The sequence below is a fragment of the Myotis brandtii genome, unplaced genomic scaffold (assembly GCF_000412655.1).
Source record: "Myotis brandtii unplaced genomic scaffold, ASM41265v1 scaffold134, whole genome shotgun sequence".
In the NCBI taxonomy this organism is placed as follows: domain Eukaryota; kingdom Metazoa; phylum Chordata; class Mammalia; order Chiroptera; family Vespertilionidae; genus Myotis; species Myotis brandtii.
The window spans coordinates 2,275,767-2,296,582 of NW_005354756.1; the positions used below are offsets into that span (position 1 = coordinate 2,275,767).

The 20,816-nt window shown below is 54.7% G+C and overlaps 1 protein-coding gene across 1 annotated transcript in view; it reads right to left on the reverse strand.

Annotated features, from left to right (window-relative positions):
• TTC21A (tetratricopeptide repeat domain 21A) overlaps positions 1–20,816 on the reverse strand; it is a 29,006-nt gene that overhangs the window by 7,546 nt on the left and 644 nt on the right. Inside the window, exons 2-16 of the mRNA XM_014534925.1 lie at positions 20,011–20,140; positions 18,648–18,758; positions 17,800–17,966; positions 16,668–16,790; positions 14,496–14,653; positions 11,371–11,455; positions 10,800–10,898; positions 9,555–9,747; positions 7,314–7,411; positions 6,935–7,135; positions 6,135–6,264; positions 3,841–3,998; positions 3,420–3,635; positions 814–1,052; positions 59–176 (exon numbers count right to left, since the gene is read on the reverse strand). Of these exons, the coding sequence (XP_014390411.1) occupies positions 59–176; positions 814–1,052; positions 3,420–3,635; positions 3,841–3,998; positions 6,135–6,264; positions 6,935–7,135; positions 7,314–7,411; positions 9,555–9,747; positions 10,800–10,898; positions 11,371–11,455; positions 14,496–14,653; positions 16,668–16,790; positions 17,800–17,966; positions 18,648–18,758; positions 20,011–20,140 (2,226 nt within the window). The remainder of the gene's footprint in view (positions 1–58; positions 177–813; positions 1,053–3,419; positions 3,636–3,840; positions 3,999–6,134; positions 6,265–6,934; positions 7,136–7,313; positions 7,412–9,554; positions 9,748–10,799; positions 10,899–11,370; positions 11,456–14,495; positions 14,654–16,667; positions 16,791–17,799; positions 17,967–18,647; positions 18,759–20,010; positions 20,141–20,816) is intronic.

Below are 20,816 nucleotides of genomic sequence, written 5' to 3' on the forward strand. Positions count from 1 at the left end.
GTGCGAGGGGGAGAGGGGAGAGCTGTCAGGGGTCTCTGCCTTCTCTCCCACTGGGCAGGTGAGATTGGGGGGCGACTGGCCAGGCCATGAGGCCCTTGCTCACCTCCAGAATGTTCATGAAGGCATCGCCCAGCAGCAGGCTGGTGTCGGGGCCAGGCAGATGTTCACAGAGCTCCCTGCACAAGTAACCAGAAGCTTATCTCAGACCTGTGCATCCTTCACATTCCTGAGGCCGCCTCCTTCTCTTCTTTCCACCAGTCCTGGCTGACATGCATCCATTCATCCAATACTCACCGAAAGCCCAAAGTGCATGAGGCTCTCCTCCTCTGTCACCTGGGCCGTGGCCAGAGCCTCCGCCCAGCCCTCCAGACCCCTCTGCGTGAGGCAGCCACACTGCTCTTTCTAGGACTCCAATCTGACCACGTCACCCCACTGTTTAAGGTTTCCCACTGCCACTGGGATAGTCTCCCTCCCCCCTCCCAGCATGCCCCTCCCACCTGAATTGCCAAATGGAGTTTTGCCTGAGGCTTCAGATCCGCTCTCCGTCCTCCTTCACCTCACATTGGTCACATCCAAGTCACTGGACATTTCCTCAAGGATGGGCAGAGCGGGGGCCGGGGCAGAAGTGGGTTCCCATGGTTCCCCCCAGAATGTGGGCCATACAAGGGGGAGGGGGTGCAAGCAGGGCTCGGTGTCCTCAGAACTCAGCAAGGAGCCAGCCTGGCTGACCTACCACGCTCAGTTCTAGCCCTCGGGGAAATCTCACACTCTCAGCCGACGCCACTGCGAGGAGGCGGCTGCGGGTGCGCTTACCGGTAGCACCCAATGTAGAGGCGGACGTCTTTGCGGGTGTGCAGGTAGATGCTGGCCATCTTCTCCTTGGCTTCCGTGTAGTAGGGCTGCTTGGGCGTGATGTTCCTCAGCATGCTCAGCGCCATGTCCACGTTCCCCTTGCTCAGGGCCAAGTCCACGTTGGCGATGGTGATGCGGGTCTCCTCCGGCGTGCCGCTGAACTCGTCGATGGCATCCTGCATGACCTTGGTGGCCTCGTGCTAAGTAAGACAAGGGAACCCAACACACCCTCCGCTTGCCTCCACCCACCGCAGGTGGCCTGATCACACTTAACATCTCTTCTAGGAAACGTAAAGCAATCCCCCTTCCCAACCTGGCCCGGGAGAGAGAGGAAACAGGGAGACGGCGGCCGGGAGCCAAACATAGGATGACCCACCTCCATCTGTGGAGAGGCTGCAGGGGCAGAAAGGAGAGAGATCGCTTTGCTGTCCAGGGCCACTGTTCTTGGAGGGCAGGGGGAAGGTGCCCAGCTAGCTGGGGGGTACAGAAACCCCCAACTGTAAGGACCTCCCTACTCCTTACCACCTCAAAGTCTTCCCATGGGAGACCTATGGATGCATGTCCTTGAACTTCCCTGCTTAAATGTTGTGGGATTGGGTGCAAAGAGGTCTCTTGATATTTTCATTATATTTGTACCCTTGATTATTTTAATGCAGATACTTTCTTTGCCCATTTTGGTGCTTTTTGCCTTGCATTCAGCCTTCCCACCATTTCTCCCTCAACCTCTGCCCAATCTCCTACGATGTCCTCAATGCTTTCTGTGTTCCACTGGTTCTCTCTTCTGTAGGAACATGGGTTAAGGCCTTAGCGGAGACCTGTTGTCTTTCTTATCCATCATCCCCTCAAATCACTTATTTTTCCTGGTTTCTCAACCCTTTCCTCCAGTCAGAGAGCTTCAGCAAGGGCTAGGCTACTTTCCACTCTTTCTCGTGAAATCGTAGTTTTATAACGACATCATTGTTTTCTGTGGTTACTCTAACTCTGCCAGCTGACTTTTCACCGCTCCCCGTTTTACTGGGATCCCTTTCTTGATCTCTTATGTTCTACTTTGAGCTCATTTTATAAGACCCCATGTTCTTTTTCTTTTCACTGAGTGTAGAAAAGTTTTCTGAAAAACATTTTTTTCTATTTCTTATAGTACTCTTTCTCCTAAAGTATAACCTTGTCTTTGGTCTATTTTATCCCCCCTCCCTCCATTCACTCAGTAACCTATACTGTAGTTCCACACTGGGCCCCTTCTGATCACCCCTCTCCTCTACGGGAACAGCTTCACCTAAGCTTGCCTTTCTCACGAGCCGGGCTGGGAGCACCTCTCCCCTTAGCTTTCTCCCGCTGGAGGTAGCCTTTTCGAGAAGCCAGGGTCAGGCTGGAACCCGCTGGCTCGCAGTGAAGGCCACGGCTCTCAGGTCTGTTATCTTGGCCGAGGGAGCTGCAAAACGGCTGCCAGGTTATTTCCCTCCTTACTGTCCTCTGGCCCACCACCCCGACGAGGGAGCCTGGGACAGAGGAAACCACGGGCCTTTCAGAGGGGAGTTCTCGCTCCGTAGCCTGCCCGTCTACGGGCTGGATGTGGGTTCCTCCAGGAATGTCCCTGCTTTTCCCGTGGCTTCACCACATCCCCAGTTCAGAAAGTTTCAAGCAAAGGCCAGAACCTCAGGCCCCCCACTCACGGCACCCTGCTCTCTCTCTGTCACCCATGGTGGCTTCGGCGAGGACGGGGGTCTTGTGACCTGTTCTCCTTTATCCGGGGCCCCATCCCAGGCCCTCTATCCATCACTGAACAAACGACTGACTGTCAACTATTCTTAGAGGCAGCTGTCCCCTAGTTTTGTTACAGATGGAGATTCCTTCCCTTTTAATTCTTTTTGGCAGATTTAAGGGAGGGAAGTACCGTAAACAAGCTTCCCCATCCCCGTCTTTGCCCAGGAGGCAAATTTTAACTTTCAGAAGGAAAGTCCTCCCGGACTGATTCCCCTGCTATGCCGCGATCGCCGTAGGAGGCAGCAGGATGGCCCAGGACTGGTGGACCATGGAGGGAGGTGGTCCTGGGGAGCAGGTGAGTGGGCAAGGCCAGTGAGGCTAAGGGTGACATGCAGAGTCCAGCTCCCCCAGCCCTGGCCTTGCCCCTGCCAGACCTCCCGAGGCCCCGGAGCTGCCTCACACAGGTCAGACACTGCACAACTCCAAGGGGATGCAGTTCATAAAGGTGATGGCGTGACTGGCATCCACTGGCACGTAGGCATTGCCCAATCTGCACAGCCACCTGGGGTGGGCCGGAGGGGCCTGTGTGTTCCGCCTCCCTGAGATGCTGACAGGGACAGGGACACAGGCGGGGGTGGGGAGGGGGGCAGATCAGGCAGGTCCCCGTCAGAGTAGGGCTTTATCTTGAGGGCCATTGGGAGCCATGGAGGCCTTTTAGGCAGGAGAGAGCTATGCTTTCAAATGAATAAAGACTCAAATGTTAGCCTAAGTAAACATTAGCCAGAATCAAAAGGCCTGGTGCCCAGGCCGACCCTGGCCTTCCAGCGTGCCCCAGACCCCGGGGAGAAGAGCCTGGCCATGCTCACCAGCTCCCCGTTCATCCGGAGGGCATCTGCCAGCTCCAGCAAGATGGATGCCCGCTCACTGGGCCCCACAGAAGGCCCGCGGACCTTCTTGCCTTCTTCTGCCTTCAGGGTTGGTAATTTGATGATCATTTTCAGGGTCTTGATGGCTTCTGGATAGTCCCCGGACTTGTTGAGGGCCCTGGCCTTGATGAAGTGGTAGAGGGGGTGGTCTCGGACCTAGAGGAGCCGAGCGGAGGGTGGGGCTCCATCACCGCTGCTGCTCATGGCACCCTGAGCCCACTGAGCCCTCCCCCGCCTGCGGGCCGGCGGAGGGGCAGAGGATGCAGGGAGCTCCCGGGGCTCCTCTCCCTAGGCCTGTGGGGACCGCAGCCAGCTGGGCTTGGGGATGCTGAGCAGGTGACAGGGCACAGAGGAGCCCCACCTGGAAGTTGTGGCTGACGCCCAGCTCCAAGCAGTGGGAGCACATGGCAAAGTTGCCCTGCGCCAGGTAGATCTGGGCCTTGAGGAGGTGGGCGTGCACGGAGGCGGGGTCCAGCTCCAGGCAGCGCTGCACGGTGCTCTGGGCATTCTCCAATTCCCCTAGAAACAACCAACAGACCCCTGCGTCCAGGGAGCCGGGGGGCCTCCGGGGACCCAGTGCGCCAAGGCAGGGTGAGCTTTACGTGTCCTGCTACCCAGGAGCACCCAAGGTTGGCATTTTACCCAGTTCTGTCCCGCCTCACTCAGAGGGCTCCTCCTAGAATGAGAACGACACAGTTTTTGTGAAACTCAAACCTCAGTGTCACACCTCCCTCCTCTCTGTCACTGCACTGCTCCACCTGGAAGCTCCGGGGAACACCTAAGTCCTGGTGCCACACCTAAGAGCAGGATGAAACCCAATAATAACGGCAACTGTACTTGCCACAACTTACCAAGCACCTGCTCGATGCCCAACCCACGCAGAGCACTTCAGAAAGGCTGGCTTAGTATTTGCCCAGCCCTGCAAGGTTGGTATCGTTCTCCTTGGTTCTTAGCTGGAAGACTGGGACAGAGCCAGCATGTGAACCTGGGCCCTCAGTGCCTGAGGCTGAGGTGTGGATGCCCTGGCGCTGTGGGGCTGAGAGCCGCCCTGCAGCCGGGCTGGCCCTTTGCGGGGGCAGTGGCATCCCAGGGGTGGGGTGCAGTGAGCTGGGAGGGGAGCCAGGTCCCTCAACAGCTCCTGCTCCAGGAAAAACAAGCATTGAAAACACTAGCTCAGGGGTCACCAGAGGCTGGGAGCAAAACAGGCCATGGGCCAGCCAGGCCCCCCAGCAGCCAGGGCCCTCCACCGCATGACCTGGTGGGTGGGGCACACCTGCTCCTGGGTCCCCTACGCCCTGCTCCTTCCCTGTGAGCTGCAGAAATGTCAAGATGTCTCCATGGCAACACCACCAGCTGGAGGCCTTGCTTGGGCCCAGGGGGAGTGCGCCTTCCCTCACCTGGTGCCCAGGAGACCTTAAAGCGGTGGGTAAACCTGGTACCCAGATGAACACTGGGAGGACCGAGGATGCAGACAGGGGAGCCCTCGGCAGAGTGCCACCCACCCAATGCAGCGCCAGAGGACAGACAGGCGCATGGCATTCGGGATGCTTGGGAAGCCCCGAGACAACAGACGTCAGCTTGGCTCTCAGGCCGAGGGGTGAAAGGCCGCAGGGAGAGAGAGGGAGGGAGAGAGAGGGCGAGAGGACACCCAAAAGGGTTGTTCCTTCTTCCCCTCTCTCTCCAGGATCTGGGCCTTGAGATGGGAGAAGGAAGCCACTCTGGCCACCCTGAGGCTCTGAAAGACGAATGGAACAGGTGTCCCCTCCCCATGAGGCCTTCCTGACCTCCCGATAAAAACCCTAACCCTACCCCCTCCCTTCCTGCTGTAGTTTTCTCCTAATAAAAGAATACAGTGTGCAAACTCCAGGAGGGTATCCTGGCGTCAGAGCAGAGCCTGCACACAGTGCAAGTTCAGTGACTACTGCCCCAGAGGCCACGCAATAATTTCTGCCTATCTGACTGCGAGGGTATCCTGGCGTCAGAGCAGTGCCTGCACACAATGCAAGTTCAGTGACTACTGCCCCAGAGGCCACGCAATTAGCAAAGGTCTGAGTGGGAGAGACCCCTGCTGGTGAGGGAGGTCAGGAAGGTTTCAGGGGATCCGAGGCTGGAAGGCATGACGGGGCAGACCTGGTGAGTGTGTGTGTGTGTGTGTGTGAGTGTGTGTATGAGTGTGTGTATGAGTGTGTGTATGTGTGTGTATGTGTGTATGAGTGTGTATGTGTGTGTGAGTGTGTATGTGTGTATATGTATGAGTGTATGTGTGAATGTGTATGTGTGTATATGTGTGTGTATGTATGTGTGTGTGAGTGTGTGTGAGTGTATGTGTGTATGAGTGTGTATGTGTGTGTGTGTGAGTGTGTATATGTATGAGTGTATGTGTGAATGTGTGTATATGTGTGTGTATGCATGTATGTGTGTATGTATGTGTATGTGTGTATGTGTGTATGTATGTGTATGTGTGTATGTGTGTGTGTATGTATGTGTATGTGTGTATGTGTGTGTGTGTGTGAGCGTGTATGTGTGTGTGTGTATGTAAAGCATCCCAGTCAGGGAGCCCATGGACACTAACCCAGGGGCAGAAGTCCCACCAGGTGTCTGAACAGATGCAGGAGGACGCAAGTCCCCACCTGGCCACCAGGACCACGGGCTCACCTGAGAGATACTTGACCTGAGCCATCACATACAAGGGGCCAATCAGAGCTGGTGCTGCCTTCACGACAGGAGTCAAGATCATCGCGACTTGCTTAAGAAGTGGAGACACGATCTGGCCTGGCGACCGGGGCTGCGGGAACGGGGGCCTGGCTGTGAGGTTGCCCCATCCTGGGCGACCCCTGGAGCCTCAGAAAAAGCTCTCCCAGAAGGGAGCGGGACTCCACACAGGTGTACTGCCCTCTCGGTACACCTGGTGCCCAGCAGGCGCTCCCGGGACAGGGACTCTGTTTCGCCCATATTGTGCCCCGAGTGCCTAGCGTGGTGCCGGGCACGGGGCAGAGCACTCAGTAAACAGTGTGGGGATGACTCAGACCAGGCATGAGGGCTACTAGGCATGTCAGATCTGATCCCTGCCCACAGGAATCTCAACTGGCTGGGAAAGCAGGACGGACAAGTCAAGACGAACATACTTCTTCGAAGCCTTCTGGGAAAAGGGAGCGCAGTTCCTCTCTAGGATAAAGGCCGGGGCACGAGCCAGGGGCCTGCTCCTCCAGGTGAGGTTCCTGGACCAGCAGCACTGACATTACCTGGGGGCTTGTTCCAGATGCGGGGCTTCTACCACCGAGTCAATCCCTGCACCGGAATGACCCCGGGTGATCTGCGTGCTGCACTGCACGTTCGAGTCTGAAAAGCACTGGGCTCCCCGCCTCGCGGCAGCCGGGGACTGGCCAGGGGAGGCCCCTGCCGCTGTCCGAACCTGTACTCCAGGCCCCCGCCATGAAGGTGCGCCCGCGGCTAACCTGCTTGGGGCAGAAGAACAGGTACTCCCTGACGATGCAGACCAGGAAGAGGGGGTCCAGCTTTTCGAAGTACTCGGGGCCCAGGGGGAGGCCCTGCATGTAGGAGAAGTGCAGCTCGGCCGCCTCCTGCAGCAGCGCCGTCACCTCCTGCTCCCCCTTGTGCCTCTTGGACGCCAGAAGGGCTTGGAGGAAAACCAGCACCTGTGGAGGCAGGCCCGCCCGGGGCTCAGAACCAACGCCAGCCGGCAGAGTTGGTCGATGGGGGTGAAGCAGAGGTCCAGGCCATCTTGGCTACTCTCTCCATTGGGGTGGAGGACTTTGGGGAGTGGGCGGGGGGAACACACTCCTGGAGCAACCCATGCCCTCAGGGAGCTCTGACCTCTGACTTCCCCAGGGACTGCTGCACCTCCTTCAGGAATTCCAGCTGGTGCTCGGCCTCCTCCAGGTGGCCCTCTAGGATCTGGCCCCAGATGATCCCTGGGAATGGAACAGAACATGGATCAGCAGCCAGCTCCCAAGCACGGCCAGCAGGCCAGCAGGCCAAGGAGCGTGGTGGGACCACGGCAGGAAGGATCTCAGGGTGGGGGACCTTTTCCAACATCTTCATAAACTTAAAGTGATACCTGCTCATGGGAAACAATTCAGATCTTAAGGCAGAGGAGAAAAGCAGCCCGAGTTCATGCTCTGGCTTTAACCGTGCCTCCCTCCAGAGGTAACTTCAGGTTATTAACGCATACACAGCTTTTCCTAGTAGTTCATACACATCTACCCCATTCTCCTTCATGAAGATGTGATATTGCACAGTGGTTGGAACTGTTGCCCCACTGAAGAAGGACGCCTCATCGCACACTTGGTTTGTGTTCTGTGACTAACCATTGCAGGGCTGTGGTGAGCATTTTGTGTGCGTTCCAATCCCTGAAGCAGAGGCGATGGGTCAGAGAACATGCGTATCTAAAACACCGAGAGATAAGGCCAACTTGTCCTCCACTGATATTTGAATTCATGTTACTGCCAAGAATTTGAAAGTATCCTTTCCTTTTCACCTCGCAAACACACACACACTTTACTCTTTGCCAGTCTAAAAAGTGAATTCTAACTTGTTTTAATTCACATGTTTTTGATTATTAGGAAGAATGAACGTCTTTTCATATATTTAATGGCCTCTTCTTTTCTACTATGAATTTTTTGTGCAGAGCTTTTTCCTGTTTCTCTTTTGGGGTGATTCCCCCCCCCATATATATTATTAACTCTCTGTAGCTAACATTTCCTATTAGTTTGCCATTTACCTTGTAACTATTTTTAGTGTCTCTTGCCATCCATGAGTTTCAAATGTTTACACAGTCAAATCAGTAAAATATTTTCTTTACAGTTTCTGAGTGTGTGGTCATGCTTAGAATCCCCAGTGAACCCAAGTCCAATGTAATATTTATGTTTAAATACTTAATTCATTTGGAACTTATTATTGCATATGGTGTGAGGTGGAGAGTTACCTTTAGTTTTTTTTTCTTACTGGATAGCCAATTATCCAACTATGATCATTGGACTTGGGTTTGGAGTCTATTGGTTTGAAGTGTCATCTTTATCCTAAGACCTGTTTCGATCCCATTTTATCTGTTTATTCCAGTATTGGCCTCAGGCTGGTTTAACTACTGTTGTTTTGTGATACGTTTTGAATTTGGGAGGACAAATCCCTTCTGTTTCTACTGTTCTTCTTTTGATGTTTTTTTGGCCATTTTGCTATATTGATTCCTGTCTTCCTAATCACCATCTTGGTTTTCAGTGATATCTGTCCTGCTATTTGGCTCATCTATGGAATTTTTTACTTTGTATTCACATTTTTAACAACTCTTTTTTGTTCCCTGTATTTTTTCACAGTAGTATGTTCTTTACTTATTGACATCACAGCCTCTGGAGCCAGCTGACTCTGGAGGTGTTTGGTGGGGGAACGTCTTCTCTGTATCAGCCATGACCTTGCACGCACCCGCTCGACCCCTCATTCAAACTGTCAGAAGATTTACAGAAGGACGAGGCTCATTCGCACGAGCAGCTGGGCAGGTCTCCCGAGTTGTGAAGGTGACTGATTTTCTCAGCCAGGCCGGATAAGATGGTGACGCCAGGATGCGTGTGAGCGGGCCTGCCCTGGGCTGGAGCCCGGGGGACTGTCCCGTGGACTTCCCTTCTGGCCCACCCGCTGGGGCTCTCCTCCTAAATGAGGAAACGGGGAAGGAGTCAGCCTGATGGAGGAACATTTGAGGGGGTTTTGCCCATGTGCCCGGCAGCCACATCCTGTTGTCCTGCATGTCCCCGTGGTGGTGGGAAGCCACCTGCTTGGGGCAGAAGAACAGGTTTGTTTCTGCTTCCTCCTGAGCCTCCTGGTTCCGTCCCTGGTCGCCAGTGTTGCTTTGATTCCACTTTTGAGTGTTCCCGTGCCTCTCCTGTGTGAGTATTTCTATGCTTGTAGAGTCATGGAAAAGCGCCCTGTCATACAGTGCGCCCCCAAACTCACACACCCTCTGGGGACAGTGCTCCCCCACACCTCTCTTTTGGGCCCAGGAAGGCCACCCTGCTTGGCTGCCAACCCCTGCCCTTCCAGCGCCCACCCTCCCCAGCCTGCAAAGACCTGTCAAGGCGGCCACACTGTTCTCGTCCACTTTCATGGCCTCCGAGTACCACACGGATGCCTCTTTCACTTGGTCCTGCAGGATGAAGAGGTAGCCCAGCTCTATGGCCAGGTGGGTGTAGGTGGGTGCGGCCAGAAAGGTACGTTCGATGAAGCTGCACACCAGCTGGAGAATCATCTGGTGCCTCCCACACTGCAAGGAAGGGACACACAGGGATGGGAGAGCAGTCAGCACAGTGGGTCTGAACAAGGCCACATCAGAATTGGGGGGCATTTTAACAGGCCTTGGAGGGGGGCTCAGGAGAGCCTCAGAAGCACCCTATGTCCAGGCAGCTGGGTCTGTGTCGCTGATCAGCTCCCAAAGAACCTCCCACGGGTCACAGCTGCCTCCGGCCCGAGGGACCCATCCCCTGTCTGGCCGCAATAACTGGTCCAACGAATCACCAGGAGGTTTTTCAGAAATTGCAGCTGGGTGAGAGAGGTTCCTGTGCCCCGCTGATGGGAAGTGACCCCAAAGGCTGCGAGCAGCCACTTTCCCTGCCATGTGCGGGGTCCACAGATGAGGTTTTTCAGAAATTGCAGCGAGGTGAGAGAGGTTCTTGTGCTCACTGATGGGAAGTGACCCCAAAGGCTGTGAGCAGCCACTTTCCCTGCCATGTGCGGGGTCCACAGAGAGACTCGGCCCAGACGTGGAGGGAGAGATGGCCTCCCAGTGGCATTTGACCCCACGGTTCTGTCCCCTGAGGCCCGAGAGCCACCTCTGTTCTTACAGCAAGTCCTTCTAGTGAACCCTGCTTTGGGGCTGATGGGGCTGACAGAGGCCGACGGTCTGGCGGCCTGGCCTGTTCTCGCCTTGCCTGAGGTCAGAGAGGCCTCCTAGACGGGCCAGCCTTCCCGGGTCGCTTCCGCAGAAGGAATATGGGAGTTGGGTGCCCGGTACCCTGAGGCCAGAGCTGGGCATGGCTCTGCTGGGCAACAGCCATACTACCACCCTCTTTCCTGAAAAAAGGCGCCACCCACTCTAAAAGTGCTGCCTGGCGGCATCTCCCTGATCTTCTTAGCATCTCTGAGGGGCACCTGGGCCCACATGACACAGGTGTTGGCCAGAGGCAGGTAGGGGCCAAGTTTGAACCAGAGAGAGGAGAGGTGGCGTACACAGGGAGCTTTCAGGGGGACCATAACCCCCTCTCCCCCAAGGGACACAGTGAGAAGCAGTAGTTCAGAACCAGGAAAGCGCCTTCTTACCAGTCTGCTAACCACAATAATTTTTTTAAGATGGAGGCTTGGATTTTGGGGTTCTCTTGTCTCTAGCGCCTTAATCAGATTTCTAATGTGATCGGCAGCCTGCAGGGACAAAACAGACGACGTCAGAGGCGACGTGTCCAGCAGGAGTTGGGCAGAGGTTCTCCACTCCAGCTGCGCATCACCATCAGCTGGGGAACCTTACAAACACCCACCCCTGAGGTGCCAGCCCCCGAGACCCAGATGTAACTGGACATGGGGGTCCAGGTGTTGGCATTGCTTCAGAGCCTCATAGGTGGAGCTTTCAGGAACATTGTCCATCGAAGAGCTGGCACTGCCCCTTGGGTGTGTGAAGAGAAGCTGCCCTTTCACACCCACCCAGGCAGAGCCTGGGGCCAGCTGTCACTGTGCCCACACTGCAGGGCACCAGGCCAGCAGCAGACTGCCTGGCAGGGAGGAGGGAGCCAAGTTCCAGGGAGCACCCGCCGAAGCCTTGGGGTTGGAGGTGCTATGAGGGATCCTCCATGGCTATGTTTGTTTCAAGGCTCAACTTCTGAGTTTTGAAAGAACTTACCGTGGTCATGTTTCCTTCTCTTGCAAGCTCATGCACAGCTAGAATTTGGTAGGCATCGATATTTCTTTTATCTTTTTCTAGGATTCTGAAAGAGGAAGAGGAGCCACATGAATGGAGAGTATTCCTAGGCAAGGCGAGGATGGTGTAGCAGCGGCAACTTCTGGTTGTCTTCCACTCTCCATTCTCCCCTCTTTCAATACTAGAACTCCCAAACTGGTGGGGCACATGGCTACCCAGAACAAAAACTACACTTCCCAGCTTCCCTTTGAAGCTTAGGTGTGGCCATGTGATTGAGTTCTGGCCAATAGGATATACACTCAGGTGCCCAGTGTGATATCCAGCGGTGCCCTTACGGCATGCCTTCCAGTTCTTCCTTTTCCCCCTTCCTGCTGGCTGGCACGTGGACCATGTGAGCCACATCCCAGGGATGGTAGAGCAGCGAGACAGAAGGGGCTTGGGTATCCTATGGCCCTGAACCACCAGTCAAACTTTTTCCTAAGAGAGGAACAACCTTTTATGTTATTTAGGTCATGTATTTTGGGGTGTCTTTGTGAGAGAAGCCTATTCATATCCCACAACACACACAGATATGACTATGGTACCAGGGTGTGGGGTGGGGCAGGAGGTGCACGCAGCTGCAAGATGGAGAGGGCACTTTGGTTTCCATCCTCTGCCGTTGTGAGGCTGTTTCTGGTCATATTACAGACTTTACAATATTCTGTTTCGTGATAGGAAACTTCATATTTTTTCAGTCTAGTCGGGGAATGGCCTTCGTTTCATAGAGGGTTACTCTAATTAACATGTAGAATTCAGCACCACTAGGCACAGTCCACATTCAAGGAGTTTTAACCATTTACAATGATTGCGAACCTCATACATTTGGAGAAAAAAACCACCACTTGTAAATGATTTACGGACTAAAGAATCAGAATGGATATCAGAAAGTTCTTAGAACCAAATGATAAAAAATATGCAGCTACTACTAAAATGGTACCACAAGGGCCAGCCGTAGAATGAAATGGTTATATTCTAAAAGAAGATTGAGAATGGAGGAGCCAGACATTCAACTCAAGAGTTAGAAAAAAAAACCTCACAAAACAACAACAACAACAACAACAACCCAACAGAATAACTCCAAAGGAAGCTGTTGGCAGGAAATAATAAAGAATAGAAATTAATAAAGTAGAAAACAGACATAACAGCACCAACAAAACTCAAGGCTGGTTCTTTCATAAGACAGATAAAAACGACAAATTATTTTAACACTGCTGAAGAAAAATAAGAGAGGAGGGAAAAAATAAATAGTATTAGGTATGACCAAAGCAACACATCCAGAAACAGCAGAGATTTAAAAGTGGGAGGATTCCATGAACACCCAGAGCTGGCAGAGCTTTGGGGAGGAAGGTGTCAAGGTGTGAGGCGCGACCCCCTGGCACCAGACTCTGTGTCCCTGTGTGTGTGGGGGGGGAGGGGGGGCGGGAAGCAGGACTTGGGCGAGGGTGGCCACGTGTACCCAGGGCTGTGACCTTTCCAGCCAGGTGCTTCTAGATAGCTGGTGGGCCCAGGTCTGAGGCTCCAAAGCAAGCTCCTGACCCAGCTCCTGCCAAGGACACTGGCCAGGTATCCACAGAGAGAGGGACGCTGGGGGCCCACAGAGTCACTGCATCTGTGGGGCCCTGTAGGCTGAGCAGGGTGGGATCACTTTTTTCTTTTAAAATATATTTTTATTGATTTCAGAGAGGAAGAGAGAGGGAGAGAGAGAGAGATAGAAACATCAATGATGAGAGAGAATCATCCATCTGCTGCTTCCTGCACGCCCCACACTGGGGATCCAGCCTGCAACCTGGGCATGTGCCCTGACCGGGAATTGAACCATGACCTCCTGGTTCATAAGTCGATGCTCAACCACTGAGCCACGCCCCCGGGCGGATCACTTTCAATTTCTACCAGCCCCGCTCTCTCTGAGACGCCAGTTCCACTCATCTCCAGAGGAGTGACCATCTCTTCACAGGGAAGGAAGAGGTTTGTTTGTGTGTTGTTTCTTCTCGACTGTGCTGTGCATTACCACAGAACTTATTAACAATCCATAGTGATGACTGGGGCATTTGGGGGAAAAAATGGAAGATCCACAAACTCTTTTCAGGGAGAAAATTAGTATCATACATTTTAGTATTATTTGATAAAAACAGTTAAAGCCTTAGAGTTAAAAAGACAAGCTTCAGTTATCTAGAAAACACCGTCCTCAAAAAAAAAAAAAAACACACCTCCCATCAGACATCCCTCCCCTGAAACTGTCTTTAGCTCTCTTCACAGCTACCCTTGGCCTTGAGCTTCCACAGTCTTAGTAACTCCTGAAATCTCCGCCGTTTTGAGGACCTGCCCAGCCCTAGACTAAAAGTCTTCTCTCAGTCATCAGTGACCTTCTGCCCCTAACGATTTTTTTAAAAAAATTTTTAACATTTAAGGAACCATATTCTTTTTTTCTTTGTTTTTTGAAACACACTTTTTTCATTGATTTCACAGAGGAAGGGAGAGAGAGAGAGATAGAAACATCAATGATGAGAGAGAATCATGGATTGGCACCCCCTATTGGGGGTGGGGTAGGATCGAGCCTGCAACCCCTGCATGTGGCCCTGGCCCGAATCAAACCTGGGACCCTTTAGTCCGCACCAACTCTCTATCCACTGAGCCAAACCGGCTGGGGCGCCCCTAAAGTTTTTATTAAAATAAATCATATCCATATTAAAAAAAATTAAATAGCACAGCAGTCCTTAGTCCCCTACCCCAACCCCTCAGCAGCGACTGCTTTCACCCTGTAACTCTTGCTGTTTTGGGATCTATGGGCAGTTCCCTCCATCTTTCGTCTACACGACATGCTCATACCTCGTGGGATGCCCGTTTCTGATTTTTCCCTGCAGGCCACAGGGGCCGGCTTCATGCCGTGGCAGGTAGGTGTCCCCCCTCTCCGCCCCCTCATGATGGGATGCTATCGGTACTCACAACTCCTCTGGTGACAATTTTTACTTTTGTCTTGTTCCACCAAATACACAGCATCTCCCACCTCCCCACCTTGCACGATGGGAGCATATTAGGGGCATGGTCGCCCCTCACCCCTCGCCCCTCACCTGTGTCCTGTTTCTACCGTCTGCTCCCAGTCCTGCCGAGCCAAGAACAGCTTCATCTTGAGGATCCAGGCGGGCAGGAAGCTCTCCGAGACCACGGTGATCTGGTTCACCACCTCCAGGGCCCCCGAGTAGTTCTGCTGGGTCATGTGGTACATGGCCTGGAGGAGCCGAAGAGCCTCCGTCAGTGCCCACGGAGGGTGGTGGAGATGCCAGTGTCTCCACCAGGTCCGGAGCAGAGGCGGACACCTGGGCACCCAGTGGCCAGTCCAGGTCCACCACCATCCTGGGTTCCAGGAGGGACAAGGCAGGGGCTTCAGGGAGAGAGCTGAGCCCTGAGCAGGCCTGGGCCTCTTGGAGGCCATGCGAGGGCTGCCCCCTAGGGACAGAGCTGGGGTTGCGGCCACTTGCCAATTCTAGAACCGGCCCATTCATTTCCCATCCGCTTTCCTGAAGCTTGTCACTGAAGACTGCCCCCTGGGGCCCAGGACAGCAAATTGGTGGCAATGAGGGTTTGAGAGCAACCTCCTCTACAGCAAGGTTGTGGGGCTTTTTCTGTGTCACGGCCGCTGGGCTGGGCTGGCCAGTGCCAGCCACCAGGTTCTCCTGGGTGCGCCTGACTCAGGGGTGCCTGCGGGGTAGGGGGCAATGCTCCTAAAAGACTTGAACCCGCATCCTGCAAAGGCTGAGAGGATGCTTATGTTGGACCTATAGCAACCTTCCACGGAGGGGACTATTCTAAGTAAAAACGTACAAAGAACCGTGTCACCGCAGCACTTTGTCCAAGTCTGCAACTGGAAACAGCCTCAATATCCAAACAGGAGAGCCGGTCGGCGAGTTACGACAGGCCCATTCAATAGGGGACTGGCTCTGAGTGGCCATTCCAAATGGCGTTTGCCGATTGCAGCTCACACGAGGGAAAGAGCCCAAATGATAACATGCCCCTCGATGGCGACTCTATTGGATAACCACACGACCCACCACCCTATGGTGGGGGCCCTGTGTGATCCCCTCAGGTCCAGGAGAGTTGGCAACTGGTGGCTCTCAGGGGAGCCCCCCTCCTGGGATCGCCCTGGACCAGTGGTCGGCAAACTGCGGCTCGAGAGCCACATGCGGCTCTTTGGCCCCTTGAGTGTGGCTCTTCCACAAAATACCATTGAAACTTCGTGGCCCATGCGCGGAAGTCGGTATTTTGTGGAAGAGCCACACTCAAGGGGCCAAAGAGCCGCATGTGGCTCGAGAGCCGCAGTTTGCCGACCACTGCCCTGGACTGAAGGGAGCTGCCTGCTGCCAGGTCATACCGTTCCCCGGGGGCGGCCCACACCCAGCATCTTGTCAGCGAGGGGGGCAGTGAAGGGCCATCCCAGCACCACAAGTCCAAGCAGAGTGGGCCGAGACCTTCACTGTGTCGCCTGTACCACCCAGCCTCTCCCTCTGCCCAGCCCCACTTCTTTCTCCTTCCCCACAGGTGCTGGTCCCAAGGGTGCTCCCTGAGAAAAGCCCCGAATGATGATCTCCATGAAAAGCGGCCGCGGCACACCCCAAACCCACGCACAGGAGAAAGACGGGGGGCACCGCCCTGGAGAGTTAACATGAGCTGTCTTGGAGTGGGAGGGCTCAGGGTGTCATTTTCATTCATCTTTTGACTTTTTAGACTTCTGCTTTTTAATGAGTGCGTACACATTTCGTAAGAAAGATATATACAAACAGAAGAGAATAAAGGGGTTTTCCTCTTAGACTGATTTCGTGAGGGTCACATAAGGAACGAGGAACTTCATTTAAATCAAGATCAGAAAATACAAAAACGCAAAGCATACCTCCCCCTTCACTGATGGCCAACCAAGTGAACGGAACAGGTGGGAAGAGAAAAGGTGACATGAGGAGTATGCGAGAGAGATGTGGAGAAAGGGGGCAGTGAGCGACACCAAAGGCAAACAAAGCCTGGAAACGCTAAGGCAGGACAGACCCTGAGGCGGAGACCCTGAAGACGCCACGCAGAACGAGACAGGAACCCAGACTGAGCAGGAAGGAGTTGGGAACTGGGCTGCTATGTGACCCTGCCCCCATCTGCTCCCCGTCCTGGAGACTGAGGGTCTAGGCTGAGGTCGCCTGGTGGGTCGCGGGCTCCAAAGGCCCGGTCAGGGCTACCCCACTCCCCTCCTCCCCACTGCCCACCTTTCCCAAAAGCCCCAGCACATCTTTGTTGTCCTGAACTCCTTGTTCCAGGTACTTGATGGCTTTCTTCGCAGTGTGGGGCTTGTCTGAGGTGAGGTCCACCAAGCCTTTCAGCACATAGCCCTGGGGTAAGAACAAGAGGAAAGATGAGGTCTCTGGTCCTGCTGAGCCTGGAGTCAGCCCGTGTCTCCTGCCTCACGTCCCACCAGGTGTCACCGCACACCTGCGGCCCTGCCAGGCACAGCTGCATGCAGATCCCGGGGCAGCCCTGCTCGCTCTCACCGCCAGGCCTTGCTTTGTCCCTAGTGTCCCTTTGCCCGCAACGCCCTGCTCAGCACCCGTCCCCCAAACCAAAGTATTTCCCCTGATTAACGACCACTAGTCTTTAAAACTCAGTCTAGGCGGCCTTCCTTGACCTTCCAGGCTGGGGTTGGGCCCTCCCCGGAACCCCCAGCTCTCTCACTCCCCAGGGCCCCCCAGCTCTCTCGCTGAGGCACTCTCACCTGCTTAATTTACACTGTGCTCCAGAGGCCAACATGGGACCGTTCCTGCTCTCTGCACGTGAGCCGGGCAGGCCCCCTGAGCAGGCGAGCAGGAGCCATTCTAAGCTCGCCGGCCCCCCTCCAGCCTTCACCCAGCCTCTCCTGGCCGATGGGGCAGGCAGGGAGGGTGGGGGGCTCAGAGGAGCCCTGGGCAGGGCGCCCGCCCTGGAGTATCCCTCGTGGCCCGGACCAGTGTTTCTCCACTCTTCCATTACTGGCCTCCTGAGGAGCCCTTCTAGGCATTTTCCCCCTAATCATTCCCTCCCCCTCCAGGAAATTTTAATATCACACATAGACTGTGATACGTGTTGTACGCATATCTGCGCTTTCCTCCCAGAGCCAGTTTTCAGCCTGTAGGGGGTGATATCTCCGCTGCTGAGAATGCATGGCCCCGGCTGAGGCTGCAAGTTCCGCTCTCAGGGCGGCTCTGTGCCTGGGAGGTCTCTGGTGTCTGAGCGCCCCCTGCTACCCAGATAGGTGCCCTGTGGCCTGCACTATATATCCTAAAAATCTGTTATGGCCGCTCTACTCTGATGTGATGGGGAGCTGCTTTCTCGGGCTGTCGCCCTGGTGATGGCCGTGGCGAGTACCTCTCTGGCGCCGTTGGACAGCTGTAGCATGCGGTCGACGTACTCCTTGGCCTTGTCATGGCGGCCCATGAGCCAGAGGAAGAGGCCGGCGTAGTAGAGGGCAATCCAGCTGGCCGTCTTGCGGATTTCCTTCAGGCTGCTCTCCAGCTCCTGAATTGCTTCTTGGTCTGTGAATCAGAGAGAGGAGTGCGGGCGAAGAGGTGTGCCTGGTCCCGCAGGGGTCACCGAGGGCCCTGGCGGCTGCCTCTGGACACTCTGGGGCTCCCACAACACATGGAGCCAATGACACGCCAGCCCGGGGCCTGGAAACAAGGCACCCTGGCCCCGTGGTGCCCCGGGAGCTGCCCAGGCCTGGACTTGGGCTTGCTGTCTCTTCTCCTCGGTGCCCAGGGTGGATAAATAAAAATATGCTGAGCAGACAGGCCAAACCCGAATCCCTCACCTCAGGTGCACAATTCATTCTGGGTGGGGAAATAGTAGTTTGTGGTCTCTTGGAACCTCTCTAGGGAAGTGGAGATGAGTAATAGAATTATTTATATCAGTGTGATTTTTCCTGACAACATTTTGGCAAAGGAAAGCAAGGTGTCTCCCCAACTCTTGGGGTCTGGAGGGAGGACCCCTCCCACTGTTATGCTCTCTGCCTATGGCTCCCACTCAATGGGGTCTGGGCACGGGGTCTTCTTTGAGGCCTTGCAGGGAAGGGGAACAGCAGCCACTCCTCATAGGCCACCAGAACCTGCAGCCACCAGGTCACATACGTCCTTCTGCAGCCCTGGAGGGGCTGGCTCCCGCAGTGGGGCTATCTTTCCCTGGTGGGGCCAGGCCCCGCTGGGCAGAGCTGCACTCACCAATGGTTTTACAGCACCTGTGAGCATAAATGAGGGCCATGATGGAGCACAGGGACACGTCTGGGTGATTCCGGAGGCTCTCCAGGCTGCTGATGGCATCCTGGATGTGCTCTGCCAAGTGAGACCACGTGGTTATGCTTTGGGCTCCAGGCCCAGAGGGCAGAAGGCTCCATGGCAAGTACATGGGGATCCTCATTAGGGCTGACCCGAGGCCTGGCACCATCTGGCTTTACCCAGGATCAGAGGACTGACTGGTACAAAATGTCCCCAATGGCCTGAGGTCCCTGAAGACTGACGCTCCCTGAAAAGGCTGCTGGCACCATGGTTCAGGCTGCCAGGGGCCGGAGGGCTTGGAGCTGAGGATGTACCCGTGAATACACAAGGGATACCTGGGAGGTTGAGATTTTTGGCTTGGGACGGTTCTGGAAAAAGAACCTCAGGGCATTTCTAGTTAGTTGCACAAGAGCCAACAATTACATTTATCCCTCCGTGTCCACTGACGTTGGCCATGGGCAGCTCAGCCTGTCCCTAGCCCAGGGTCCTTCTGAATGTCTGAGTCAGCACCTGTATGGGCCCCACTCCTCCCCTGTGCCCCGCCAGCACGGCCAAGGGTGACCCTCAGTGGGTGCGGTGAAGGATTTAGAAAAGACAGACAAGAGAGTGAAAATCAGGGTCTCGGTGGGACCCTGCTTCTTTGATGGAGCGACAGCGCCACGGCCTACACGCCGTGTCTTTATTTTATAGCAGATTCCACGGGGCAAAGTAAGGGCGTGGTCAAGATGTTTACAACATTCTCGCGGGTTTCGATCCTACTCAAGTACAGGCACCTGAACTCTATCAAGCCCACATCACTCAGACACGTGGGGCCACGTGTTCAGACCATAGGTTCAAGCTCACAACTACAGCTGTTGGCTATAATTGTTCTGGGAGGGCCCTGCCCTCCAAGCTGGGACTTGCACGTGGTCATGAGAGGACTGTGCCCTCTCATTAGTCCGAGGCTTGAACCTGTCCAAACACTGTAGCCGCTCTCCACACTCCCCCTGCCCCTGTACCATACCTGCTGGTACCCACACCCACCACTTCCTCCTTTTCCAGCACTATCAGCTCTCAGCTTCCAGCCTCGGGATCAGTTCAATAATCGTGCAGTCATTTCTCCACCCACTCATTGTGCAGACAGGGAAACCGAGGTGCAGAGCAGCAGTAGTGAGCCCTCTAAGGTCTCAAAGTCGACTACATATGGATGGCACAGGCTTCTGCGGCCGAGCCTGGGGATGACCGGGGGTAGGAGTGGGCGTCTGGGTGGAGTCAGTGTTCGTGCTGGGCTAGTGCCCAGGTCAGGAGGCCACCAATGACGAGTCCTTACCTTCCCTGAAGGTCCCATAGGCTTTAAAGAACTGCAGCACAGGGTCATTGCTGAATTTTTCCAGGCCCGTGGCCGCGGCCTGCTGCACGTGGTGGAAGTATTTTTCCTGGCTGTAGTAAATGATCCCAGCCTGTGGGAGAGGAGACACCCACTGCAATAGCCCTTCTCTGTCTCTGTTCTGACCTCTCCCTCCCCTGTTCCCTGCTCCTCCTCAGTTCCGTGAAGGAAAGAGAAAGAGAAAGAAGAGAAGTTTCTGGCCTCATCCTGTTCACCAGGCCCAGGAGCAACTCCATGCAGTTTCCCCAGGAAGGAGCCTGGAGGTGTTTGTTGTGGAATTATCCACAGATTCTGGTTCAAAGGTGGAAAATTCAACTCGAGTTGTCTTAGGAAGGGGCTCAGGGGGAAGAGAGGGGACCAATAATAAGAATAATTGCATCAGGAGTTAGTTACAACTTATTGTGGGCTGACCACCTCTGGAAAGTGTACCCAGGGCTTTATGTCCATTATCTTCTGCATTACTCTCTTCATAGCCTTCCCAGTTAAGAAAGCTGAAGGCCATGGCGACTGTGGCTTGGCAGAAGCCACACAGTAACAGGGGCTGAGATTGTAAAGCGAGTCTCACTTCCCCTAAGGTTTCTGGGTGCTGGGGTTGGAGACAGATGTGGTTGGATTGTAACAGCCTTGTGGGCCATATGAAAGGGCCCAGACATCATCCTGAGGAGAACAGGACGCAGTGGGAATGGGTTTAAGCAGGGGAGAGGGACGTATTCAGATGTGCGTTTTTGCAAAAACCACCCTGGTGGTTG